At 42.6% G+C, this 27,788-nt stretch overlaps 2 protein-coding genes across 5 annotated transcripts in view; one reads left to right on the forward strand and one right to left on the reverse strand.

Moving 5' to 3' along the window:
* The first annotated feature begins 2,624 nt into the window (after window positions 1-2,624).
* On the forward strand, window positions 2,625-22,063 carry LOC102461548 (cathepsin E-like). Its single transcript, XM_025183869.2, has 9 exons — window positions 2,625-2,734; window positions 2,909-3,086; window positions 6,804-6,921; window positions 8,430-8,548; window positions 11,831-12,030; window positions 13,380-13,502; window positions 15,275-15,419; window positions 21,698-21,796; window positions 21,884-22,063. The coding sequence occupies exons 1-9, from the start codon at window positions 2,679-2,681 to the stop codon at window positions 22,061-22,063; spliced, it is 1,218 nt and encodes a 405-aa protein (XP_025039654.2). The 5' UTR covers window positions 2,625-2,678.
* Window positions 21,484-27,788, reverse strand: part of BEST3 (bestrophin 3) — a 45,019-nt gene continuing 38,714 nt past the window's right edge. For 2 of the 4 annotated variants that reach the window (XM_006121597.4, XM_075931673.1), the window contains one exon: window positions 21,484-27,649. In XM_006121597.4, coding sequence (XP_006121659.2) covers window positions 26,728-27,649 — 922 coding nt within the window. In that variant the 3' untranslated portion in view covers window positions 21,484-26,727. The remainder of the gene's footprint in view (window positions 27,650-27,788) is intronic. The other 2 variants (XM_075931679.1, XM_075931685.1) reach the window with 1 other exon arrangement.

Here is a 27,788-nt window from a genome sequence, read left to right on the forward strand (position 1 = left end):
AGTCTGGAGTGCCTCCCACCCACAGAACGGGAGGCCCAGCTGGGCTAATGAACCCCCAGCTCATGGGTGAGGCTTACTGGTTAATCAGTTACATCTCTATCCAAAAGGAGATTTAAGGCCTTAGAGTTCACAACGGTACCTGGTGAGTGAGATTGCCGGGCAGCAGCTACTAGCTAGTGCAGGCTGAACCTCTCTAATCCAGAACTCTCTCGTCCAGAAACATCATGTGATTTTAGTTAGCCAGATGTCCACTTTTCATGGATGTGGCCAAGTTTCCCGCAGTCCCATAAAGTTTGTTTACAGCCACCAGTCCTGGTTCTCAGTGTTTTGTGCCTTTACCCTTCAATGTCCTCTAACAGCCCAGTAAGCAGTGGCAGTGTTGGTAATGCTGATAGACCTCTCGTGGTTCAGAAAATTCTCTTGTTCAGAACTAGTCAGGCCCCAAGGGTCCCAGACTAAAGAAGTTTAATGTGTAGTAGCTTATTGCACCTTGGCACTAATGAGCTAAGCCTAGAGAGAACATTAATTTCTTTTATACATACAAGCAACCAAAGATGTCATAAACATTTTTTAAAATGCTACAAACTACAAAAAGTCTAGTAAGCTTCTCAATGCTTCTGTAAGTAGAAAATTGCACTTTAAATTTACCACAATGTTGCCAACTCCTGCAATTCTATTATGAGAATTTTAAAATTTGTCATTTTCATAAAGCTGTAGACCCTGGAGAGAAGCAAACACACCACATTTATTTTCACCAGACCTTTCCTTTTTTTTTTTTTAAAGGTAAGTTTGTAACCTTTTTGGCTGAAAAACCATAAGCCATCAAGGATCAAAGGTCAGAAGTTAAGTAAAGAGAACTCCAAATGTATTATTTTAAGGATCTTGTGTTTTTTAAGCCAATCTCATGACTTTGAGTGTGTCTTACCCATGACTGTGAATATTTGGGTTGACAATACAGATGACCATTTGTTTTAAATAGGGTACCAAATATTTTTGATAAATGAGTAGCCGATATATTGGCCATTTTCCACCACATGCCTGCTATAATTTTTTAAACAAAATATTAAGATTGCCAGATATGATAATCTACTGCTATACCATGTACCTAAACACCAATTCTTTGTTATTTAATCTCTTATGCCTGTTCAAAGGTGGATTATTTATTTAGTATAAATTCATTTTCATGCTGATTTCAACCTGTTATTTAGCTTGCTTTGAGTTTAGGAAAGTGTGGAAAAATACATTTTTGCCGCCTTCTAACCATATACTTTTGAACAAACGTACAGAAAAAATGACTGATATTTGAAAGTTACCCTTGGTAAAGTTCACCCTAAGGTATGCACTATCCTATGCTCAGACATACTTCTTTTCCTTGTGGAGGAAAAAATTCAAAATAAAACAAGTTGCAAGTAATTGAAACATCATTTCTGATCATGATCAGGAGGGAATCTGCTGGTATCTTTAGCTCTCACATAAAGAATACACATAGCTTAGTTTTAGATGGAGCATTTATCTTCAGTTGTTCACAACACATTTGGACCCCCTTGTGTTATCCTCCTGTAGCAAGCTCCATATAAAAACTAAGCTAAACTAAATCCTACTTAGCTGTCTTAGTCATTTAGAAATACCTGAAACAAAATGCAGAACTATGTAGCACTTTAAAAACTAACAGGATGGTTTATTAGATGATGAGCTTTCGTGGGCCAGACCCACTTCCTCAGATCAAATAGTGGAAGAAAATAGTCACAACCATATTTACCAAAGGATACAATTTAAAAAATGAACACATATGAAAAGGACAAATCAAATTTCAGAACAGAAGGGGGAGGGGGGAAAGGTAAATGTCTGTGAGCTAATGATATTAGAGGTGATAATTGGGGAAGCTATCTTTGTAATGGGTAAGATAACTAGAGTCTTTGTTAAGACCCCGGCGTAAAGTGTCGAATTTTAACATGAATAACAGTTCAGAGGATTCTCTTTCAAGTGCAGTTTTAAAAGGATTTTGAAGCAGGATGCAGGTAATTAAGTCGTTGAGACAAGGTCCTTTCTGGTTGAATGCCCCCTTCTGTTCTGAAATTTGATTTGTCCTTTTCATATTTGTTCATTTTTTTAATTGTATCCTTTGGTATATATGGTTGTGATTATTTTCTTCCACTATTTGATCTGAGGAAGTGGGTCTGGCCACGAAAGCTCATCATCTAATAAACCATCTTGTTAGTCTTTAAAGTGCTACATAGTCCTGTATTTTGTTTCAGCTACACCAGACTAACACGGCTACATTTCTATCACTATTAGAAATACCTGTCTCTTATGCTGATTTTCCAGCATCTTTGTATACAAAGGTATCCAGACATGTACTCATGTTGCTTTGTGTTTTGCTTTCTTCCTCTCACTCCTACAACATGAGCAGAACTTTGCCTAAACATAGAGATATATATGTTAACGTGTATCTTTTCATATAGACTATGCCCATGCTGAATGTGCTTTAATATCTTCAGTGGATGTCAATATTTACACAAAGCAATAGTCTGTCCTAGAATTCATTAATAAAGGCTCTGCCAAACCACTGACCTCCTGGAATTGATTGACCTGGCTAACAGCCCTTTGTTGGCTAATGAAGTATAAAAGACAATGCGAAGTATTATGAATGTCGTATAGATTCCCAACCACTTGAAACCATGAGGGTGCTGTTAGTGGCTCTGGTTTATATGCCATTCGCCTTAGCTCTGCAAAGGTAAGAAGGCATTTCAGGTATCATAAAATGGTCCTTATAGTGCATTTTGTTCTCAGCTGATTTCCTGGCATGATCTCTGTGTGTTATTGCAAAAGCTGTTTTAAAAAACCAGCATTTGAGTGACATAGAAAGAAAGTCCAACTGCAATGGCTTGTATTTATTTTGCTTGCTTAGGATCCAGTTATTTCAATTTAAGTCCATCAAGAAGCAACTTCGAGAAAAGGGAGAACTGAAGGAATTTTTGAAAAATCATGAGCCTGACATTTTTGCTCGAAGATATCTGCATTGCTTCCCTTCAGATGTTTTTCTACCAGCTGGATCTGCTTCAGAAAGGCTCTATGATTACATGAATGTGAGTATGTTCATGTGTGTAATGCAATAAAAAGGGTTATTTATTATACTGAAGGCAGATTTTGTTCAGCACATTAGTTCTATTCTCTTGTATAAAGTTTGAGATTGTGTATCTATTTAAACTAGATTTTGTGAATCCTTATAGATGAGCTTCTTAGTTTGCGAAAGACTGAGCAAATAACATAAGTAAAATTAGGATAAACATGGAACTGATCTCGAATTTCCCTTTAGCATGGCCCTGCGAGCAGTCACCTGAACCACTACTGACTTCACTGGGGCTCACATCCATGTGGGAGGCTCAGTAACATAGATCAGAAATCTGTTTGTTGACATGTCACAAAATGAACCAAAATCTCATCTTGTTTGAACATGTTAGGTCACAAATAAATTCCTGTAAAAATCTGCGTTCATAAAGACACGTAGGTAACAAGAATAGAGTTTTTGTAATGATTATTTATTGTGCCTAAAGAACAAGAGGCGCTTCACAGATATAAATATCAAACCTGCCTGAGCCTGAAGAATTATCTATCTAGGCAGATCTCAGAGATGAAGGCCAGGGGTTGGGTGGGATATTATAGCCCACCCTTGATTTGAGCTTGTGAACAGCAGGTTTCTTTTAGAGTTTTGTTTGGGTTTCTAATTGATTTTTTTTGAACACTTATCAAAGGAGAGGACAAGCTTATATGGGTTCCTTGGAGGAGATTGTTTGTATGTAAGAAGGTGGAGGCATGGCAGTTTGGGTCGGGGGGGGGGGGGGGGGGGGGAAGACTTGTAACATAGGGAGCCAGAAGGAAAAAGGCTCAGAGGTGAGCATGGAAGAAGAACATGAAGAGTTAAAAACCACTCCTTTTTGAACTAGAGCTAGCCAGAATTCTTCAAAAGTCAGAATTTCTGAAAACCTTTTTGTTGGCTGTTTGAATTTGGACAGAAACACCCTGAAATTGTTTGTTGAGACTACTTTTTTTTTTAACTAGTAGTTGAATTGGCCAAAAAACCCAATCACAAAAGTTGAAAATGTCTGTGAAACCTTTGACTGGTGTTTTGACCCGCTCTACTTAGAACCAATCAAGAACACACACACTCTAGTCAGAGGGAAATGTAGGTAGTGACTAGAGGGCCCTTGGGTGAGCCCTGCCCTGGGGAGAGATAGCAAGAGTGCTTTGCAGCCCTTGAAGCAAAAGGTGTGCCCATGAGGAGGGGCCTGGCCTGGCCTGAGGGGAGGTAGAAGTGGGGGTGGCCTTGAGGAAAGCCCTGCCTGGGTCTAAGGGGGATGCACAGAGCTGAGGTCACCCCGTGAATTGCTCAATCTTTTTCTCACTTCTTACTGTTTTAAAAATGTAAATGATCAATGATTTAGTTTTTCCCAAAGTGGCAAATGCACGAGTCGATCATTCCCAACTCCTCTCAGGACTGGCAATTTGACTATCAGAACAGATTGTATCGAAAATCCAGCTCTCTTCCAGTGAACAGACCCAGAGGTGGTGCTTGCCCATTGGGTGTCTCAAGCAAGAATATTTTTGCCCCTCCTCAGATAATAAGAATTGAATAGGGGGCTCTGTTGAACTGGGTCCCTAAGCAATTGCTTAGTTTGCTTATGCCTAGCACTGGCTCTGTAGAGGCCACTGCCCTAAAATGAATTTTACATATTCCACACACTCTTACACCCACCACTGAAAGTAAAAGCCCCTAAACTACAGCATTTCTGATTTGCTCCTAGGTCTTTAACTATTGAGCATTTTGCGAAGATATGAATATTAGAAAACCAGCTGCTAGTAGAATGATTTATATCCTTGCTATTGCATTTGTAAGCAGAGGGCCTACTTAATTTAAACAAAGCTTCCCTGCTTTTGAATTAACATCCCTGGGCCTCTCCAGCTTTGCATAATGATATGGCTGCATCTAGTACCAAAGGCAGCCTGGGGTGGTCACCCTTTTAGTTTTGTAGCATATAATAAATAAATAATACTCTGCGGTAGGAAAAGTAGGGCCCCCACTTCCACCTACTATGAGGAGGGAAAAGCTAATTGGAAATGGTGATCCTCACAGTGAAGTTAAAAGAACAGACGCGTAGGGGATGACTGCTGTGAATCTTAACTTTACTACAGAAAACATTTTTAAATATTAATCCCCTCATTGAGTGAAGTGGTTGGAAGGGCTTGCTTAGCTCTGACTGACTGCTTGTCATTGCAGCTGAAGTTCTGGATTATACTGCAAAAGGAATTTCAGTTGTAAACTCACAGGCAATAGCGTACTTCATCCAAATAACACACTAGCGAATTTAATCTCAAAATGTTGCATGTTTTTTCCATTTAACCATTTATTATTATTATTATTTTAATAATAATAATAATAATTAATAATGTATTCATTATTTATCTATTATTATTAACTCAGGCACTAGGGGCCATATAGAAAATGATATGACGAGAAGGTCCTGCTCTGAAGAGCTTACAATCTAATTTTACCGATGATGCAATTAGGTGATAGATTGTAGTGGGGGAGGAAAAGGGTTACAGTAATACATACATACGTATAGCGATTAGTTGTGGTACATGCTCATTTGGGTGTTCTCCTGTTACGCATAACTCATGCTGTTGTTTTCACTGACTTGTCTAATTTAGAATGTAAGTTCTTGGGGGGCAAAGACCATGCTGAGCCCATTCATGTAAATTAATATAGTCTTAGTAAATGGTCAAATATTTGCCTCAATACAGAATCTTTTGGCACCGGATGAGCTTTTCTGTCTTTATCGGATGCCAGAAATGCCTGTGCCTAAAAATAAATCTCCTTATGCTGCAGTGCTATTCCATAGGCTGATATGGGCACTAAGCACGTGGCGTCTAAAAGCTGATAAGCTACTTTGGAGTTCACATGTTCACAGACGATCTCCATATGCCTTTTGTACAAAAGAGCCTTCTGCATTTTCTATATCCATCTGATATGTTTTGTGTGGCACATCAGGTGGAGTCTTAACCAGAGACTGAATTTAATCAGACTTGTTTTAATTGACTTATTACTACTGACTAAAATAATAATAAAGCAAAAATATACAACTGTGTGCCCCTAAGTTCAAACAAAAATATACAGCTGTGCTCCCCAGCAAGGTGATAGTTACATTGCCAGTTTAATTAATTTCTAAATTCATAGGACTATATCATGCATTAGTGTCTAGGATGAGTGTCTCATGGGGTAGCCAAGTCAGTCTGTAGCTTTAAAAATGACAAGTAGTCCTGTGACACCGAGACTAACAAATATATTGGGATCACGAGCTTTTACCTGCGAAAGCTCATGATCCTACATATTTGTTAGTTTCTAAGGTGCCACAGGATTATTTGTTTTTTCTAGGATAAAGCTCCTAGACCTTCCTGTGGCCTTCAATAGGAATTTTCCTGGAATTACTGCAGGACTTTGCCTATTGTTCCTAAGAGTTTGGAGCTTGATTTTGCTTCCATTTAAGTCAATGGAAAAACTCCAGGATTGACTTCTTGCTCTTGAAGTACTTAAAAGCTATGCTGCATTCCGAAATCTGTCTTAAGTGGCCACTCATGGCACCAGAAAGAATGTATTGCTTGGTAGAGGTAGCATTTAATTAACAGTCAAATCAAATTAGATTGGAAACCCTTAGGATATTTTACATTAGATCTTTGTCTGTCTTTTCTTTAAGGATAGTCTGCATTGATGTAGTACTGAAATAACTGGCTGTATTTTATTTCCCCAGGCCCAATACTATGGGGTGGTGAGTGTTGGCACCCCACCTCAGAAATTCACAGTGGTGTTCGACACAGGATCATCTAATTTTTGGGTCCCTTCAGCTTATTGCATCAGCGAAGCCTGCCGTAAGAGATGTTTTGTTTCTTTGAGCTTCTAGTGGTTTAATTCACCTTTTAACGCAGTGCCCCTGCTATGAATGCACTTCACAACCCAAGGTTACAACAGTTATACTCAGAGACTCACTTGCAGTTTTATTCTTGTTGTGCAACAGTGGAGGGAGTTGATACTCTCCCATAATATACAGGCTAATTCCAGTTTTGCATGCTCTAGAATTTGTCACTGGTACAACAAAGATGAGAGACACAAAGGGGGAGGTGTAAGGATTAGTCCATTTCCATTATACAGGTGAAGTGCGCAAGAAAAAGGAGTCAATACAAAGAATGTCTGTGTTGTGTATCTGCCTCAGCTACACTAATATGTCCGTTATACCCCACACAACCTATGTTGTGGTGGATAAGCCTTAGAAACAGCATTCAGTGTGCTGCCAGAGACATCTGAGGTAAGAGAAAACAGAGAGAACATTTCAGGGTAGAATCTAAAAGCTATAGATGAGAAATGAATAGATTAATGTTTGAGAAGCATCTGTATCTAAGGGCACAAGCATCTGGATAACTGTCAGAACCTCAGATATGGATCTCAGTCTGGATGGAATGTCTGGTTGCCTCCATCTCATTGTCTGGGTATTCTCTGAGCTGGTGCAATCTTCTGGGAGAGGATTTTTAATCTCTCATTTTTTTCCCCTTCCTGACATCTTGAGATGGCAACCAGCTCATGCCTTCATCCTGCTACTACAATGGGTGGGGAGGAGGTACTGCGAGCATGCTCTTATTTATATCTGTATTGGGACAAAGTGTTCTCAGTAACCGTGGGCACGATATCCAGATCTTAGGGTGGGCGTCCTCTCTCTGTTATGCAGCCGTAGAAGTGGAAAGGCTCCTTCTCCACTGCAGCTGCTGCTACACGGTTCTTTTGACTCTGGAGTTGAAAGATGTCTCAGAGTTCACTGGGCTGGAGGAATATTTGGCAGAGTGGTGGAAGGAGTAGACAGACTTTGCTGTACACCCTCTAAAGAAACAAGAGAAAAGAGAGAAGGAGAGATTCTTCCCTCTATGTATGTCAGGAAGATGGCAGGGGAGGAGAGGTTTGAAGACCCTCACTGACGCTGTCATTGAGTTACTATTTTAAATTCTAGTTGTCCCGTGCCTCATCATAGCCATGGTATGCACCTACTGCTGCAACAGCTGTTAATGGACAGTCGAATCTTGTGAAAAATCGAGGCAAAAGAAACACGAGAAAGTTAAAAAAATCGGGAAAAGCTGGATTTTTGAAACATTTAAAAGTGGGTCATGATGTTTATTGTGATGCAGAAAGGAAAATCAATCAATTGTTGAGATATTTTCAGAACACGGGGAAAACTTACAGGACGCAGGGACTCTTGCCTGCTTCCCTTCACATATTATTCTGTTCCTCTAGACAATGTGTTTTGTTTGCCTATTAGCTAGGCCTGTGTTTCAGAAATTTACACTTCTGATGACCTCATCTCCAGTGTTAATGCTGAGGTTTATCTCCACAGATATGCATCAAAAATTCAAATCATTTCTATCAGCCTCCTATCAGCATGGAGGGCAGGCCTTTGCTCTCCAGTACGGTACTGGGCAGCTTCTAGGCATCGCTGGCAAAGACACACTACGGGTGAGTGAAACCCTAACATCATCATCATCATCATCATCACTCTCTATATTGGTTGTTTATTGTTTTCTAGGTGGTTCAGTTGTTGGTATTGAACTATGGAACCCTGAATAGTTGGGCCTGCCTTCCATGGGGAGAGTGACATATTGCCACTGATGCTATCAACGTAGATGCTTGAGCTGGAGACTGGTGGGGTTGGAGTTGGGAGAGGGAAGTAGGGAGCTGTCATCATGGTGTTCTCTGTGAGAGGCCTGGGCCTCACAAATTCCTCCATTCCTGGTCCAAAACAGCACAAATCTGCTGACCTTGACCACAGCTTAACTCTGTGTCCAGGGTTTTGAAGATAAGAACTGATTTTGCTTGGGTTTGATTGTAGGTTTGGTTTTGAGGTGAGGAGCAAGCTGCCAGTTTAATCTGACCAACTGTATTGTCAGTTTATAGCAAATATGCCTATATGAAAAGGCGCCTTTTCATGTATTATAGATGAAATGCCTCAAAACTGCATTAATGCAGAGTTGTTTGATGGTGCCTCACAGCCTTCCAGAACATCGTGTTTGACAAAATGCCAGCCTCTGAAAACAAGGAAATGAAAAGGGAAGATGCGAGCCACTCCTTGAAGGCAACCTTAACTCTGCCCCTCTGGAGCTAGTAATAGCACAAGTAATGGTTCAGTAAATGAGATGCCATTGTAAGAAGCCACCAGGAAATTCCAAGAGGCTGTACCATTACTTGTGTTGTGTTCCACAGATTTGAATTCCTGCATTTATCTGCATTCATGTCAGCTGTGTTCACTGTGTTAGGCATGGTTGTATTGAATGGTGAAGGTCTTACACTGGCACAAGTTGACATATTTGTTACTGTAGGCTCGGCTACATTGGAGAGTTTACAGTGGTGCAGCTGTAAGCTCTCTAATATAGCTACACTAAGCGGATGGGAAAATGTTCTTCCTTCAGCTCCTGCAAGCAGCAGTAGCTATGTCGTTAGGGGAGCGTCTCCCATTGACATAGCGCTGTTCACGTTGGCGCTTATGTTGGTGTACATTTTTTCACTCAGGGGTGAATTTATTGACTCCCCTGAGTGACATGTTAGGCCAACATGAGCTGTAGGGTAGACGCAGCCTGTGGTACTATGGGAGGTGTTTGAGTCTCTCAGAGGCTCATAAGTGCCTCATTTAAGTGCTGACTCCTGTCTATGGTGTCAGTGGCAATGCATGGGGTGATCTTGCCATATGGGTTGTCAGTTGTGGTGGCACACATGGCATGGGTCTTTGGGGCCTTGTGAGGGGCTAGTGAAGGCAATGTCTCAGAAGGGATCCTTAGGCCACGGTGAAAGGGAGGTAACATTTGGCAAGTCTGAGGTGGTTTGTATGAAGTTGGCTCAGAGTTTGTGTTTAGGCCTAACCTGAGCACCTGTGCTCTGATCCCAGAATATTGTAAAGCATCTGTAGAGCACTTGTATGTGTTGTTGATATGTTGCTCAAAAAGGACAGCATGAAGGTTGCGTTGCCAGGGAGGGGAGTATGTACCTTAACTCTGTCGTTCCTGGCTTTCAGGGGTCTGGGTGCAGCTGAACACAGCATTCTGAAAGGGTCACTCCACCCAGGAACCTTCACTTCTGGGCATGTAATTTCCTTGAGCTTTTAAAAATAATTTTTCCGTATTCACATGAATCTCAGCCCAACTCTCCCTTCTGCTGTTGCTGGATCCCTGGCGATGATTGAAATGTGGTGATCACATGCAGGGCAGGACTGAGCCATTCCGGCGTCCCGGGCAGACAGTTTAATTGTGCCCTGGGTTGGGGAAGGACGCATGCGCAGCCCCGTCCCCACCCGGCGCGTGGGGGAGGGTGTATGGAGCTGGCGGCAGCAGGACGCACGTGCCCGGCCTGGCCCAGCCTGGCTACCGCTGCTGGTGCGCAGCCCGGGGCGGGCCGAGCCTGGCCATGCAGGGCCCCGTGGCCACGGGGGCAAGGGCGCTGTTGGCCGGTGCTTCAGGGGTTAAAGCGGCCCCCGCCCTGGGCGGCCGCTGCAGGGTGGCTGCTGGGAGCTGCTGCAGCCCATGATCTGGGAGCTGGGCGCACGGCACCTGATGGCAGCTGTCAGCTGCCATCAGGTGCCCCTCATAGGTTGGCACCCCGGGCAGCTGCCTGGCTAGCCCATGCCTTAATCCGGCCCTGAGCATGTGTGGTACGAGCCCAGGAGGGTACAAAGATGTAGGAGGGGGCTCCAGGCTGGGGCAGGAGGTTGGGTGCAGGGTGCCAGGTCTCAGTGGCTCATAGACTCTGGGAAGCTCCACATGCTACCCTTGTGCCTGCAGGTGCCATCCCTGCAGCTCTCATTGGTCATGGTTCCCAGCCAATGGCGCTGTAAACCCAGCACTCAGGGCAGGGGCAGTGCACAAAGGCTCTCTGCACTTAGGAGCCACAGGGACCTGGCAGTTGCTTTTGCGAGCCACATGGAGCCAGGGCAGAAAGGGAACCTGCCTTAGCCCCAGGCTCCTACTGTGCTTATGACTAGACCAGTATCAAATGGAACCACCAGGTCCCTTTTTGACTGGGCATTCTGGCCAAAAACTGGATGCCTGGCAACCCTCATCAGAGCCATAGCATGAGCCCCAACTGTGGGGAAAAATTTAGAAGAACCAAGTAATTGAGCTGTATCTTGGGAACCTCTGGCTCTAATTACTCCAAATTTGGACTGATAACACTACCCCATATTCCCACACGGCTCAGGAAATGTCAAGACAATCTGTGTTAGGAAGTGGATTTTAGAGCACTAGTTAAATTGTCTTTTAACTAGTGATTCAACCTTAACTCTCACAAAGCTCCTGGCTCACGCTAGCGGAGCTGCCAGCCTATTATAATAAATATAAAGAAATGACCTTGACATTGGAAGAAGGTATGTTACTGACTATTGTTAGACTTCCTCCTGAGAGCACTGAACCATGCCGCACTGTTGCAGTATGACATAAAGAGAAATGCACAATCTGTAGTCCTGGAACAATTGCATCTGGTTCCACCATGACCCTTCATGGCTCCTGTTTTAGAAGGCCTATGGATTGACTGTAATTAGGGCAAATGCCTTGCACCTTGCCTTTCCCCTTTGTCCATCAGATGGTTTCTGGGGTGCTGATGTTAATGTAACTATCACACTTACCTGAACTTTCTTCACATCACATTTGATAAAACTACTAGAACTAGAAACCCAATATGTATAAACAATGTGATTATTTCATGTAGTCTACTTGGAATACTTTACTTTTCATTTGTTTCCTTTTACAATCACAGATTAGCAATATTTCCATCCATGGACAGGACTTTGGAGAGTCCATCTTTGAGCCAGGCATGACTTTTGCTCTTGCACGTTTTGATGGAGTGCTGGGCTTAGGATACCCTTCTTTAACAGTTGGCAGTGCTCTTCCAGTATTTGACAGCATAATCGAACAACATCTGGTAAAGGAGCCAGTGTTTTCCTTCCACTTGAACAGGTCAGTTTTCAATACTGAATAAAGGGGACACTGTCAAAGAAGCACATTTTTTAACTGTAGAATAAGAAACTACCTCGTATATTTTTTCATATCTAAAAAAGGATATTTTCAGGAGTGTGTCTAGATACATACGTACTAGTGGGGCAACATATAATCAAATTTACAGAAATGCTATTAAACTTATATCTTTAAAAAATACTTCTATTGTGCATATGAATGATGAATGCAAAGCTCTGAGAACTCCAAAGAAGTGTGTTGCTTCATTAATCTGATAAATGGCCTACATTTATAACTTTTTAAAAATGAACAACGGACTTTAAAAAAAAAGATGTGTAAAAGGAACCTTTTTATTATTTTGAAAATTTCCAATTATTGGATTAATTTTTAAAAATCCACCTTTTTTTGTTTGAAAAAAGCAATACAAAAGGTCAGTTTAATATTTTAAGAATTTTACCACTTCTCTTATTTTTTTGCATTTTGTCACTGAAAACGTGGGATGAGAGGGAAAGGAGAAAAAGTAGGAGACAAAACAGGACTCTAGAGCTACGTCTAGACTGCATCCCTCTGTTGACAGAGGGATGCAAATCAAGCACGTCAAAATTACTAAAGAAGCTGGGATTGAAATATCCTGTGCCTCATTAGCATAAACATAGCTGCTGCTTTTTTTCAAAACGGAGGTTTTTTTTAAAAACTCGGCAGTTTAGATGCGGATCTGTTGAAAATAAACCCTTTTTCGATAGATCCTGTATTCCTCAAAAAATGAGGTTAACAGGATCTGTTGAAAAAGGGTTTATTTTCGACAGAGCCGCATCTAGACTACCGTTTTTTTTCTGAAAAAACTCCATATCAGAAAAAAGCAGTGGCCATGTTTATGCTAATGAGGTGAGGGATATTTAAATCCTGGCTTCATTAGCAATTTCGATGTGCCTAATCTACATCTCTCTGTCGACACAGAGGTATAATTTAGACACACCCTGGGGCTGCAGACAAATGAGAGTATTTCAGAAGGAAAGGGGCTTTGTTCTAATCTCTATTTCAATCAGTACATGTACCCTGGATTTAAACTGGGGTAAACCAGAATGGAAACTAGCCTAAGGCCATTTGCTTCTAATCTCACTCCTAAACCCTTTACAACTGCTAACATTTTTAGTAAGGGGTTTAGATTGTAAATTCTGATTTGGGGCCATCTCTAGGTATAATTATAAAAATCACAAGATTTCCATTACAAAATACACATTTGAAAAAGACATGAAAGGGTTGGAATGGAAAGCTAATTTCTCCCTCCCCACACCTAATGTCCTGCTTAAATGTTACATCATCCAGTTTATATATTTGTTTTACATTTTTAGAGGAGAAGACATTGAAAATGGTGGTGAATTGATACTGGGAGGTATAGACCATTCTCTCTACAAAGGTTCAATTCACTGGGTCCCAGTTACTGAAAAAAACTACTGGCAAATTCACGTTAACAAGTACGTATGTATGTCTAAAAATCTGATGAAACCGTCTCTCTGTGTAGGCCTATTAAAAGCCCAGTAAATTTGTGGTGCAATTGGCCACCGTGGACGTACTGCTTCCCAAAAGAGTGCTTCTGGGAAAGATACAAAGTTAATTAGAGTGTCCAGTGCTGCAATATTTTCTAGAAGCACTAACTTTGGCTGCTGATACTCAGAGGAATGTCCTTTATTAACAGGTCACAGTGGGAGTTTTGGGAATCCTCACCATAGGCACCAACTCTTTGGCTGCTAAAGAGTGCTTAGAACCCATTAGCAGCTCCCTCCCTCCTGGTCATCATGTCCTTCTACCCCCAGTGCCTCCCACCCACCAGCAGCCCCACCAATCAGCCTCTCCCTCTCCTTCCCAGCACTTCCTGTCTACCGCAACCAGCTGTTCTGCGGAGTGCAGTAAGTGCTTGGGTGGAAGAAGCAGAATATGGTAGGAAGGGGCAGAGCTAGGGTGGGAAGAGGCAGGGTGGGTAGAGGCAGGGTGGGTGCCCGGGGGAAGGGGTGCATTGGAGATTGGGTGGAGCTGGGGAAAGAAGGGACAGAGTGGGAGTGGAGATTTGGGGAAAGGAGTAGAGTGGGGGCAGGGCCTTGATGGAGCAGGGGTTGAGCATCTCTTTGGTGTCATAGACCAGGTCTACACAAAAGGAGAAATCGAACCAAGGTATGTAATTCCAGCTATGTGAATAGCTTAGCTGGAGTCAACATACCTTAGTTCAAATTTCTGTGGTGTCCCATGTGGGAGGTCAACGGGAGAAACTCTCCCGTAGACTTCCCTGATTTCTTATGACCTGGAGAAGTCCTGGAATCAACAGGGGCCAACCAGCAGTTGATTTAGCAGATCCTTACTAGACTTGCTAAATCAACCCCCCAGAGATCAATTTCCACAGTGTCAATCTCCTAGTAAGTGGGGACAATGCTTAAGAAAGATGGTGCCTGTGATCCTTACTTTCCTGGGTGTGGGCTATTCTCATAATCCGAAAGCACTGAGTTCAATGGATTGCCACAGCTTTCCAGTGAGACAGTGGTCTAGTCACTTAGGCCATGTGTGCAGTAGGGAGGTTACAGCAGTGTAGCTGTACCTATGCCCCTGCGCTGCTGTAAGATCTCTAGGGTAGATGTTCTGTGCCAGCGGGAGAGAGTTCTCCCATCGACATAATTATTTCATCCCCAACAAGCAGCCATAGCTATGTTGGCAGGAGAAGCTCTTATATACACATAGCACTTTCCAGACCAGCACTTATGTCAATGTAACTTACATTGCTCAAGGGATGTTTTTTCACCCCCAAGTAGCATAACATCTCTTGATGTAAGTGGTAGTGCAGACTTAGCCTTAGCCTTGCTGTGCCTTAGCTCCTACTATTTCAAATGATTGTGATAATAATAGTTCCCAGCCTTGGATACTTTCATCAGTGTTTGTGAGATGCTTCATGGACGTATTGATTGGGGTCAGAGAAATACTCAGATCCATGTTGGACTGTAAATTTCTACATGTTCAGAAGAGCAGGTGACACACATAAGTATTATTTCTAGAGCTCTTTTGCCCTAGTGTTCTGTGAACACTGTCCCCCTTCTTTTATAAGCAAGAGAACATCTTTAAGAGTCAGTATAAAGTTTGAACCAGTTGCTTGTATTCTATCTGGCAGCATAGCCTTGCTTAAATTCCCTACTAACTATGTCATCACTCTTAGTGTATCTGCCCTCTATTTAAAGTGTATATGCTTTGTTTTTTCCACATGCAGTGTGAAAATCCAGGGACGGGTTGCACTTTGCACCCATGGTTGTGAAGCCATTGTTGATTCAGGCACTTCTCTTATTACGGGCCCCTCTTTACAAATAAGACAACTACAGGAGTATATTGGGGCCAGTCCAACACCAACTGGAGAGGTAAAAACCACAGAGTGGGGGAAAAAACCTCAGAGGAAGCAAAGTAGTGATTTGATACAAATGCTGATGTTTTGGGGGGACAGGAAAAGAGATAAAATGATCAAAATTAGGTACAAAGTAGGGATTAGGAAAAAGTTTGTTGCTTGAACAGAACTGAAATCAGGGCAAGATATGTGATTTGTAGAGTTTTTCATCCTTTCCCATTATCTGCTTCCCAGGTATCTCTTCCCACCCTCATTAATGTCCGTATTGATCAAGGAGAAGCGTCTGTTTAAGGAAATGTTCTGTTAAAAGGTTCCTCAAACAATCATGATAGCTTATGACAGATCTATCACCTTGTAAAACAAGAGAAGATTACCTTTCCAAGGTCACAAGGCTGTTAACTCCTTAAAGTCCAAAACAGTTCCAGGCTGGCTGTCGGTCAGAATCAGGAAATTAAGATAAAAAGATTCCAAAATGACAGATGTGTAATAATTCCATTGAAGGGCACAGGTATCTGCTGAGCTTACGAGAGCTAACGTTCTTGTTACCAGAGCCACTAGAGGGAGGACACAGTTCTAGAATTAAAAATATTCTAATTCACATTAATGTAACATATGGATCATCTAAGAGCTAGCTTTGTCCCTATCATGCATGTCTCTGCTGCTCTTAAGCCCAGGAAGGTGCGGCCAGATAGCTTCCTGTACTGCCCCTGCCTGCAGGAATTACCCCTGCAGCTCCCATTGGCCAGGAACCACAGCCAATGGGGTCTGCAGAGTCAGCTGTCAGGCAGAGACTGCACACAGAGCCCTTCTGGCCACCCCTGCCTGTGCCTTGGAGCCACAGGGACTTCTGGGAGCCACTCAGAGCCAGGGAAAATAGGGACCCTGCGTTTGGCCCACTGTGTTGCCCCCTGCTAACTGAACTTTTGGCATATTAAAATCTTCCTGATCGCTTTCAATAGCTACTTGGAGGTTGAAATTGATTCTGGGAGAATCCTAGCCAATTTGGTAGGGTTACCACCCTAAGTGGAAGGGGCAAGGCCACCTACTTCTGCTGGCCGCTCCTCCCTGGGTCAGCGTGAGAGCCCAGCCACTCAGCCCGTGCAATGGCTGCCTATGAGGGAGAGAGCCTGGCTGGGGGAGGCAGTGATGGCAGTGGGTGAAGGACAAAACCTCCCTCTCTCCACTCCGGCAGGCCAACATGGTGGGGCGGGGGGGCGGGAGGGGAAGGGAGGCACTTGCCCCAGCATGTCCCCCTTATACATTATCCCTGCTGCAGCAGGTGACAACCAGACTTTTGGTGTCCAGTCAGTGATTCTGACCAGATAGGTGCTGTTTTCAACTGGGCTTTCTGGTTGAAAACCAGATTTCTGGGAAGCCTAATGCTTTCACTCCTATTTGCTCAGGGAGTAACTTCACCATGTTCTTCAGGAACCTCTCCATTGATGCCCAAACAGCTTTGCTTCTTCACTTCATGGCTTGTCAGTCTGCCTGCTTGCAACCATAGGCTGTGTCTAGACTGACCAGTTTTTCCGGAAAATCAGCTGCTTTTCCGGAAAAACTTGCCAGCTGTCTACACTGGCCGCTTGAATTTCCGCAAAAGCACTGACGATCTCATGTAAGATCTGGCACAAAAGGGCCAGTGTAGAGAGCCCAGATTTGTTTTCCGCAAAAAAGCCCCGATCGCGAAAATGGCGACTGGGGCTTTTTTGTGGAAAAGCGCATCTAGATTGGCACGGATGCTTTTCCGCAAAAAGTGCTTTTGTGGAAAACCGTCCGTGCCAATCTAGGCGCTCTGTTCCGGAAATGCTTTTAACGGAAAACTTTTTGGTTAAAAGCATTTCCGGAAAATCATGCTAGTCTAGACGTAGCCATATTGTTTCCTATATACATTTAAATGGTAGTCTCATGTAGTCTGGGAGCATGTGTAATTCCATGGGCAAATGAATGATGGAAAGGTCATGGAGCTGTCATTTGATTTGTAATAATCTATAGAATCATAATTTCACTAGTATCACCTTCTGCAGTGATTAGGGTGCCCCTGCCAATCCACCCATCTCCCCAGTTTGCAGCTCCAGATACTCCATTGATGGAGACGTGTTATATATAAAGGAAGTTGAGTCTTAGTTGCCCTTTATTTGATTGGTCAGGGCAACTAATTGGAATTTGCTCCTCACAGCACCGAAAGACTTGTTGAAATATCTTTTTGCTTAAGATTTAACCAAGTATTCTGTGGTGATTGCCTGGTACCTCGATGAACTAAGAGGTATAGAAATGTAGCATGGAGAGGATCAGGGCAAGGTGGGAGGTGTCAGCACCTCATTTCCAGGAGGGGCAAGGTGTTGGGCAAAAGAGGCAGGGCTGAGGCAGCCAGCCCTCAGCACTGTTCAGATTATGTGGCGCTGGTCTCCCCACCTCCAGCCAGCCCTTAGAGTTGCCCAGAGTGTGCCATGCAGTGCTCCAGCAGTGCTTTAAATGGCCTGGCCACTACTGCTCCTGCAGTAGCAGTGACTGGGCACCCAAGGCCTTTTTGAATTGCTGGTTCCCACGGCAACTGCCCTCTTTGCCACCTTCTGTCAGTGAACCTGCCTTGAGGAATAAAGGTTTTCATGGCAACTTCCATAGGACTACAAAGATTATTTTTTTTTGGCTTTAAAGTATAATTTTAAAAGCATCGACTTTTAAAAACCCACACACACTCACGCACAATTTATTCTAGGTTTGTCATATGTAATACTATTATGTCTGTGGGGAGAAAGGGCTTTCGAAATACACCCAACTTGAACCTTTTCCAATGACCTTGTATTATCAAAATTTCCACCAACTGGAGGACCTCGAGCTGCGAGGCTGTGGGGCAGGGAATCCTCTCTACTCCAGTGCAGAATGTGACACCACTGAAATGATGATTCTGTAGATTTTATGAACCAAATGATGTTCCCTTACCAGTTAGTCACTAACTTGCCCACGCTACATTGTGTTTCCAGACTAATATTGCTGAGCTGCCAAGCACAGAGTGGTGTATGAAAACACTGCCCCCTTGAGGTCTTTTGTAAATAGACTATAATGCCAGCAAATTGATTAGCACATTACAGCAAGGCTCTAAAGTCAAGTCTAGTTCAGTGCTTCAGCTTCTCTCTCTGCTGCGTTTCACACTTCCCTTGTGCTTCCGGGGTAAAACAGAACTATGAGCTCACGGGGCCTAACTCCTGCAACTTCTAAAGTTCTGAGGTAATAAAGTAGTTGACTCCTACTCCTCTCTAGAGACAGTCTCACTTACTTTTACCAAAACAAAAGACAGGACTATGCAGCACTTTAAAAACTAATAAGATGGTTAGACCCACTTCCTCATCTTGTTAGTCTTTAAAGTGCTGCATAGTCCTGTCTTTTGTTTCAGCAAGACCAGACTAACACGGCTACATCTCTATTACTTTTACCAGTGTGTTAATGTGGACCTTTGGCTGACATGTTGATTTAATTACTACATTGCCCTAGCTTCAGAATCCCAAGTAAAGCAAACACATGTGATTCTTATTCGCTTTTGTATCTGCATCGATTTTAGTGAAGCCTTCCAAACCACATTTGAAAGTAACATCAAGATTGCTCAGTGTTACAGTACCTGAAAATCAGGCACTGTCAAAGATAATGTAGAAAGCGCAGTTTTAACTCAGCCCCCTTTTCTGCATATATATGATGAGATATAGGCCCTGATTCACAACTGGGTTACTGCAGTTTTAATCCTGCTGTGTAAATCCAGTGACTTCCTATTTATTCAGTTCTCAGATAAACCAATTTTATTTCCAATGTTAGATACAGATACAGGCAGTCCCCAGGTTACGTACAAGATAGGGACTGTAGGTTTGTTCTTAAGTTGAATTTGTATGTAAGTCGGAACTGGTACATATTGTAGGGGAAACTCTAGCCAAACATTTCTCCAGAGCTCAGTTTTATTCTCCCACACCTCACTTCCCTCAGTCCTTTATTCTCAAGCTGAGGTGTCTGCTGAGAAAAGCCGCTCCGCGTCTCCTTGGTCTGCTGGGGGGGGGGGGCGCTAGCTTCGCGTCTCCCTGGTCTGCTGGGGGGAAGAACCTAGTGCGGGGTTGCCTCACCCCGTTTGTAAGTAGGGATCCGATGTAAGTCGGATCCATGTAACCCGGGGACTGCCTGTATATGTATAAGATTATGTCATTGCATAAAGACTTTATTTTCATTTACCTATGTAAGAGGCAGCATTAAGAATTTTCATTCAAACTTAGTTGTATTAAGGTAAAATAAATGAAGAAACAAAGGCATGAGAGGGAGACTTTATCAACCAAACCTCATTTACTTTTTTTATTTTAACAATGTGGAGTATACCGTTAAACAATGTTAAAACACAATATTTAGCCAGGGATGCAATTCCTCTTTCAAAGTAGCATGGACATACTACTTCATATAGTGCTCTGTATATTTACTGCAAAATATTGTAGTGGCTGCCCAGCTGCTCCTGGTGGTGGCTGCCTGGCTGCTCCCATCGAGCACAGCCGTAGAGCAAGCCGCCCGCTACGCCCCTGTTAGCTCCACCCCTGGGGAAGCTGGTGGTGGTTGCCTGGCTGCTCCCAAAATACAATTGGCCATGTGCATTCTGGCATAAGTGTTTTGCAAATGCTACTGACTTCAATGGGCTGTTTAACCTTTTATACCACAGACAAACTTGTTCTAGACACATTTGTTGTTTAAGTGGAGCTACATAATGGCTGAACTGGGTGAAATATTTCAGCTAAAAATCTTTTAAAAAAATCAGATTCATACCAGGTTTTGTGAATTTGTATTGGTTTCGATGAATTGTTTGTGTTCGGGCAGGGAAGATTCCAAAAATATCAAAAGGAAGCATTTAGATTTTTTGGATCAAAATGTCTTTTTGTTTTGAAAGTACATCCCCTTTTTAAAAAAATTAAAACATTAAAAAAGGCTCAAAATTGAAATGAAATAAATGAAATATTTTGAGTCAAATGAAATGTTTTGTTTGACCCCACACATCCTGTTTTAGACTTTTTAATTCATTCAAACTGTAAAAAATGTTTTTTAAAATTGACAATGAACTGAAAAATATCTGTTACTTGTCATATTCCACAATGCATTATCCGGACTCTGTTGTCCCACAATATACTTTGCAGCTCTGCTTGGCTTCTCTTTCCCAGAATACACTCAATGGACACTCAAAATACTCGGGGAATATAGTTCCATAAACTAGATTTAAAAAAAAATTCTTCCTCTTGTAAAACAATAAGCCAAACCAGTTTTTTTTAATGAACAGAGCAACTGGAGAGGCAAACAAATACATAGAACAAACCAATAACAAACAAACAAACAAACAACCCCCCCCACCATAAACACAAAACAACCCTCCTCTTATATGTGTACCGTGAATTAGTGTAATATTTATAGCACTGCATGGCCATTCCAGATTGTACTCTCTCCCTTCTTGGAATTCTAGTGTAGTGCGCTCTAACACTCAATATGCCCCATAGACCTTCTGGATAGGTTCTCTCCATCGGAAACTGTGATGTTATTGCACTATGGCTGTGTCTAGACTACATGCCTCTGTAGTCACATAGGCACATTAGACACATAGGCAAAGTCAAATGAAGCCGCGATTTAAATGATCACGGCTTCATTTAAATTTACATGGCTGCCGCGCTGAGCCGACAAACAGCTGATCAGCTGTTTGTCCGCTCAGCGCACTAGTCTGGACGCTCCCTGTCGACATCAAAGCCCTTTGTCGGCAGCCCCGTTATTCCTCGTGGGATGAGGTTTATCGGGGCTGCCGACAAAGGGCTTTGATGTCGGCAGGGGAGCGTCCAGACTAGCGCGCTGAGCAGACAAACAGCTGATCAGCTGTTTGTCGGCTCAGTGCGGCAGCCATGTAAATTTAAATGAAGCCGCGATCATTTAAATCGCGGCTTCATTTGCCTTTGCCTATGTGTCTAATCTACATGCCTCTGACGACAGAGGCATGTAGTCTAGACACAGCCAAGGAGTCTGAGTAATCTGTGTTTGACTCTGTTAGCTCACAGAGCAGGAGGTCTCCTCATACGTTCTCACCACTTGCACCTCTATGCAGGGCCATACTATTATAATGTATGTTGTGGCTATTAGGTATGAAAAAAATAAATGGCAACACCAAACCAGCCTGCAGAGATTGATGCTCTGGTTGTTAGATTGATTCATAGAGTGATAGACAGAAATTCTGAGTAAAAGGGTAATGTAAAAAAAACTCAAACAAACAATTCCCAAGTCAACCAATATGTTGTGTTGTAGTTTGTTGTAGATTGCAGGAGACTGTCAAGCCTGCCACATGTAAGTTTCACCATTGGACACAGAGAATACATGTTAAAAGCACAAGATTATATAATAAAGGTATGTATATAAGTTCTAAAAATGGTATCTACCATATTATGAAACAGTAATATGCAATTCTACATAGAAATGTGTTTTTAATTTCAGGAAACCATGGAAGAAAATACCATGTGCATCAGTGGCTTTCAGGCTCTCGATATTGCCACTCATTCTGGAGAGCTGTGGATTTTAGGAGACGTATTCATGTCTGTGTTTTACTGTGTTTTTGACCGTGGAAATGATAGAGTGGGATTTGCAAAAGCCTCTCATAGAAAGGAACATTACTAGTGAGATTCGAATGGCATCCTTTCTGCTTTAAACACATCTTCTTAGTGGACCTGAACTAAAACCCTGGATCTGAATATTGCTCCCAAAAATGTTATACCATTTTAGGGTGGATTTGAAATTCAATTCTGAATCCAAATTTTGAAGCTTGTTCCCATTTGTATTCATTTGCTACAGACACATTTATTTCAAAACCAATGATTGAAAGTCCGAAAGTCCTAAGAAGGGCTATGTCAAAAATACCTAGAAATGTTTAAAACAACTTGTCTGTAGAATTTGCATTGAGGTGGAAGGGAAAGTGTGCTTTGGAGAAGCCAGCTAACTAATGCAAAGATGACGGTGCCTCAATTGTAGTTATGGGAACCCAATCCAACTAGCATTGGGTATTTCTCTTTCCTTGATTGTCAGTTTCAGCTTTCTATTTCCTGATTAAATAATTTTTCTTGTTATTATTTGTAGCTTTTATTTACCTCATTCTTTATTGGGTCTTGTTCAGCCCTCTCTCCCTCTCTCCTTTAAAGATAATCTTTTCACTTCCATCACTTAAATGCTATTTCTTACTTCTTACTTATTCTCTCTGACCTGCTTTTTCCTCAGGTACACTCTCTTTTTCTGTGCTTGCCTTTTCCTTATTTAGTTAATATTTTACAATTATTGGGTCTTCAGTCAGATCCTGTCTTTAGTGCCTGACATCTCCATACCTTTAATGGATTGAAACAGCTGGGATTGGCATCTCCTTGCAGGGCAAGACATTGGACAGTGAAGCTTGTATTGCACAACCCTTGCAAAGACAGAAATGTATGAATGACACAAAAGCATCACCCTGTTCCATGAAAGACACAGAAATAGGACCCCAATGTAGATCCATGCTGTTCCCCATTTTGAGAGGCATTGTTAGCAGCAGTTTCGACTGAGATGCAAAATAGTTCCAAGCCACAGGTAGCCAAGCTCTCCTCTGTTGTGTAAGGGATTGAACAATATTGAATGTATCTGATTTTTACCTATCTGAATATTCATCTTGCTCATTGGAGCTGATTCTGTACATTGACATATAAACAAATAAAACTGGAACAAGAAAACCTGATTGGAGGTGCTTTTTCACTTCATTATGCATTTTCTTTCAATGGAAAATGAAGTCAACAAGAGCCAAGTTCTGCAAGGCGTTATGCAGAACTTGGGTTATTGTTTGTGATATAGAAGCAGCTGCTCATGGCTGTGAGACATGGCAGCAAGGAAATGAATGAAAAAAGGGAAAGAAAAATCCCAAAGACACCAAAATGGGGGGAGGAAAGTGCACAGCCAAGCCACTTGCACCAAATGGCCTTTTCTCTCCCATAAGTCATTAAATGTCCATTTTGGCAATGTCACATGCCAGGTCTCTACTGGAGATGATCAGGACTCTGTGGGGGCAGATTATAGGGAGGAACAGCTGTTGTAGGTAGCGTATTACTCACACAGGCAGAAGGATGCCTGGCCCCAAGGAAATTGGCAAGGATTACATTCAGCATTTTTCTGTCTGCAGCACATGCCCAGGAAAAGCTTGGTGACTTTAGTAACCCGATATGAAACATAGCTATTGGTCTAGAAAATGAAGTATTGTGAAAGGCTGATTTATGTGGGTTCTAAGGGCATGTCTATACTTACTGGGAGATTGGCGCTGTGGCGATCAATCTCACAGGGATCTATTTACTGGGTCTAGTGAAGACCTGCTAAATCCACTACTGATCATACTCTCATCAACTCTGGTACTCCACTGGAACAAGAAGTGTAAGGGAAGTCAATAGGTGAGTTTCTTCTGTTGACCCCTGCAGTGGAGACCCTTGATCCAATGTCCATGGATTCCAGCTGGAATAGCTGAAGCTGCACACCGTAAGTGGACATTTCCCCATAGTGTAGACATCCCCTAAATGTGCTCTGGCTCCCACTTGATCAGGAAGCATGGAGTACTCTCATACATTGATTTCTCTTTCTCATCTGCCACCTGACATGGCTGGGACATCTTCTCTCTAATTGCTGCACCCACTAATATCACACCCCATGTGGGAAGCATGCTGAAGGGAGGTAGCACAGCAGCTGCTGGCTGAGGTGCATTAAGATTTATTGGGTCTCTGGGATTAAAGAACATTTGGGATCCCAGACTTTGGAGGCACAATGGCACTGGCACTCCTGGGAGAGATAGACAATGACCCTCCCACTTTTCAACTTGGGCATAGTAGCCTCGGGCAGGCTAGGAGCAGCAGTAACAGAGGCTGCACGTCCACAATGGGGGAGCTCATAAAGTGATCAGCATCCTTGTCATGAAGCATAGCCCCTGCTAGGGGTGCCAGTTTCTTCCTGGTGGGGGGATGAGGTGGGCCTTAGCCCCCTCCTTGCCATGGGGTCCCTCCCCCTGTTCCTCCTCTCCCCTACAGGCCCTCCCTCCCTCCATGTCTACTTTGTGTGTATGCTTTTTTTTTCTCAATTTCGTTTTTAAAGTGTGCAGTGCTCATAAGCAAACTTGCCTGTCTAGATAAACTTTATTTGGTCCTACAATAAGATATTATAAAACTGTATTATTTATTTAGCAGCAATCTGGATATTTTTGCTTCCTTGGGCAAGTAATTGAATGACATTTTGTGCATTTCCATATAGATATACATAACATTGTTATTGTATCAGAAAATTAGTCAACTCACTTTTCTGTCACATACGAATGAGGGTTCCCAGAAAATTCCATAAAATGTGAACATTCTGTGGTCTGGTTCTTTGAATTCTGACTTAGAATATGAACATCTAGAAAGCCACAGTATTGGTCAGCTCATTAGAGACATTACGGTCATATAGCCCACCTTGTTGAAGATTAACTCTATGGGATGGTAACAAACTGTTGCTTTGAAATATGTCTCTATTCTGGCCTTCCTCTCTCCCCAGTTTTTTCCAGCTTTACCAACATCTATAGCTTCCACCCATTGATGCTCTTGTACTCCAAAGTGGCCTACGCTATTGGTTAGGTCCCGGCAAGGACCTATCTTGACATAGTTTAATACAACCAAAGCAACCTGATTTTTAAAAAAGCATTTCATGTAATAAATAAATTACATTGTTTATTCTGGTAAAGAAGAACCATTCATTGTTGGGCAGCTAGTATTATAATTAGTCAATTGACTAAACTAATGTTTAAAAAATTATAGCAACAGGTGCTTTAGGTGACCAACTTAGTCCAAAAGATAACTTAGTAAAAAAAACCCAGATGAAGTCCCATTCTGTACAGATAGATAATGGACAGAATATTTATATTTATCCCTGTCGCTAGTTGCTGTTTGTGAAATACTTGTGTAGCCCCTCCTGTTTACTAGCCCAGTATGAGGTTATTCAACACAGGAAGTCTTGTGACCTTTTGCACAACTTTGGGAGACTGGGATGGAACAGATAATTGCTCTGTTCCAATACAACTCCAAGCCTTTTGGAAGCCGAGAAAAAGGAGGTTGAGGATGGTGGCAAGGTGGTGATTGGACCCTGGAGGCAGATTAAGTGAGTTCTCTGCATCAGAAATGACAGAGACAGAAAAAAAGACAAAAGACACAGTAGCCTGGGATCCCTGGCTCAGAATCCCATTTCCCCAGCTGTGTGCTCTGTCTGGGGCTGGCTATGGAACCCTCTTATCCAAATGGTGAAACTGCCTGGTGGCTGCTGTTATGGTCCCCCTGCAGCTACAGCAATCGATCCCTCGCCTTCTGAGGGACTAGGGGGAGTTTGGCCAGTGAAGCTACAGAGCTGTGGAAATGCTGGTCACACCTCACACTTCTAAGGCTCGTCTTACCTTCCCTTCCTAGGCTACCACAGCGCAAGCCCCACACAGCAGTGCTTCAGGCACTGGGGGAGCGGTGCACGCCCAGGGAGGCTGCAGTGCTCTGCCTCGTGCCATGAGTAGTATAATTGCATTAGTTTAGATGCCTTTGGAGCCTTCCTTACCCCAGGATGGTGGAGGAGGGATGTGGCTGTACTGACATGACATCAATAGGAGTCCATAACATTTACCATTACTATTTCTTGGTATTTGAATGAGAGTTGAAGGGAAAATCCTTACATGCCTATGTTATAAAAGCAAATATGATTTGCAAAAGGGTGGCTGCCAAGAGAGAAAGGCTGGGTATGTATTTGCTGGAGAGAAATCCCCTTTTCCTCTGCAAAGGGAGAGGGAAATCAGTACACCCTTTTCCATCATGGTCATAGTCAATATGAACTCCCTTCCCCAAGCCACGTTCAAAGGCGGAGTCCGTGCTTAGAGAAAGGCCAAAGAACAGTGCCAAAGCTGGAGAGTGGCTGATTAAATCTATCCAGGAAGTGGGGATCCTGGCTGGCTGAGCTTTTTTAAAATTTAATATTGCCCGAATCCTGAGAGAGAGGAAATCTTTAACATCGTGATCTGAGTAGTTTCCGTTGGGAATAAGATCAACTGTATTACATACTGTACATCTAGTCTGAGCAATATGTTTGTGTTTCTGTATTTTCAGAAAATCTGAATAAAAATAGGGTTCAAAACAGGCGGAAAGTTTGAATTGTTTTTCAAAAATGAAAGTGTCCTGCATTTGGGGAACCCCCAAATGGCTGCCGAGGCTCTTAAATATTTTCCCCCTCAATAAATAATATAATCTAGAACTGGAATCTAGAAGGTTCTGACAACCTTGTCACAGATTTCCTTCATTCTTTTCATTAATACATTCTAGTATGGCTGTTTCTTTAGTATCCAAATGCTCCAGTAAGTGATGCATATCAACTGTATCTCTAGCAGCAGAGGTAGGAGCAATATTACTTTCACTGCTAATGGTGCTTTGTCCAGAGGATGTTCCAGATTCCAGGAAAAAAGGTGCAGCATCTGTATGTAGTGTAATGCTGAGTGTGTGGAAGTCTGGGGAACACCTTTCAGAGATCCCGTCTTGCTCTTTGCTATCGCCTGCTGGCATGCTTTTGGGTAAATCCGGTTTTGGTTCCTCAGTAATAACTGAGGATGGTTTATGTTGCCCAGCATCCCTAAAACACATGGCCATTTCTGAATGAGGGAACGGCACAAACCCTGGCTCAGAGCATGGTTCAATCAGACTGCCTATGGGCTCCTGTTCTGTTGGCATGCTGGTGGAGGGGTCTGCCTTTAAAGTCTGGTAGTCTGCTGCGTTGGGTGTTCTGTCCTCTGTTTCAGCCACAACCACTTCAGGGACTGGCAGAACTACCCTAGTTGTTGCGTCATTGTCACTAGATTGGTAGCTCTCTAAAATGTTGTTTCTGCTGATTTCATTAATAGTTGCCAGATCTATGCTAGCATGCAGTCGGGAATTCCTATCAGCCAGCTCATATTTCTTCTTGGCATTTGAGGGAAAATGTCTCCCTCTAGAATGCATTTCTTGCAAGCTGCTGATGTGCCCCGTTTCGTGGGCAGGGAAAAATATCGAGTTCTCACTTGACTGTCTGCTGTAGCGCCTCCTAGTTGGCGAGGAAGAGCTTTCATGGACACTCAGAAATCGCTTAACTCTTCTCAGCACTGAGGGCTGTCGCTTGTATTTCTCATCATCCCAGGGCCACTTCTCTTTATGGAGGAACTCTATATCCGACAGCCTGTAAAATAAAGTGATGGAGCATGTGTCACTCTGTCTTTCTTTTATTCTAGAGTCACAAGGAGTGTACCATTTGCAGTAAGGCCTGACATTAAATGGACAATATGGTTTACATAATGATCCATTTTCTCTCTGCCTGT

This window comes from Pelodiscus sinensis, chromosome 1, assembly GCF_049634645.1.
Source record: "Pelodiscus sinensis isolate JC-2024 chromosome 1, ASM4963464v1, whole genome shotgun sequence".
Lineage (NCBI taxonomy): Eukaryota > Metazoa > Chordata > Testudines > Trionychidae > Pelodiscus > Pelodiscus sinensis.

Bases quoted from the DNA above. Each gene is read 5' to 3' on its own strand.
- LOC102461548 (XM_025183869.2), top strand. From the start codon at position 2,679: ATGAGGGTGCTGTTAGTGGCTCTGGTTTATATGCCATTCGCCTTAGCT. The intron at 12,031-13,379 runs GTCAGTTTTCAA...TTACATTTTTAG, and splicing joins TTTTCCTTCCACTTGAACAG to AGGAGAAGACATTGAAAATG. The intron at 13,503-15,274 runs GTACGTATGTAT...TTCCACATGCAG, and splicing joins TGGCAAATTCACGTTAACAA to TGTGAAAATCCAGGGACGGG.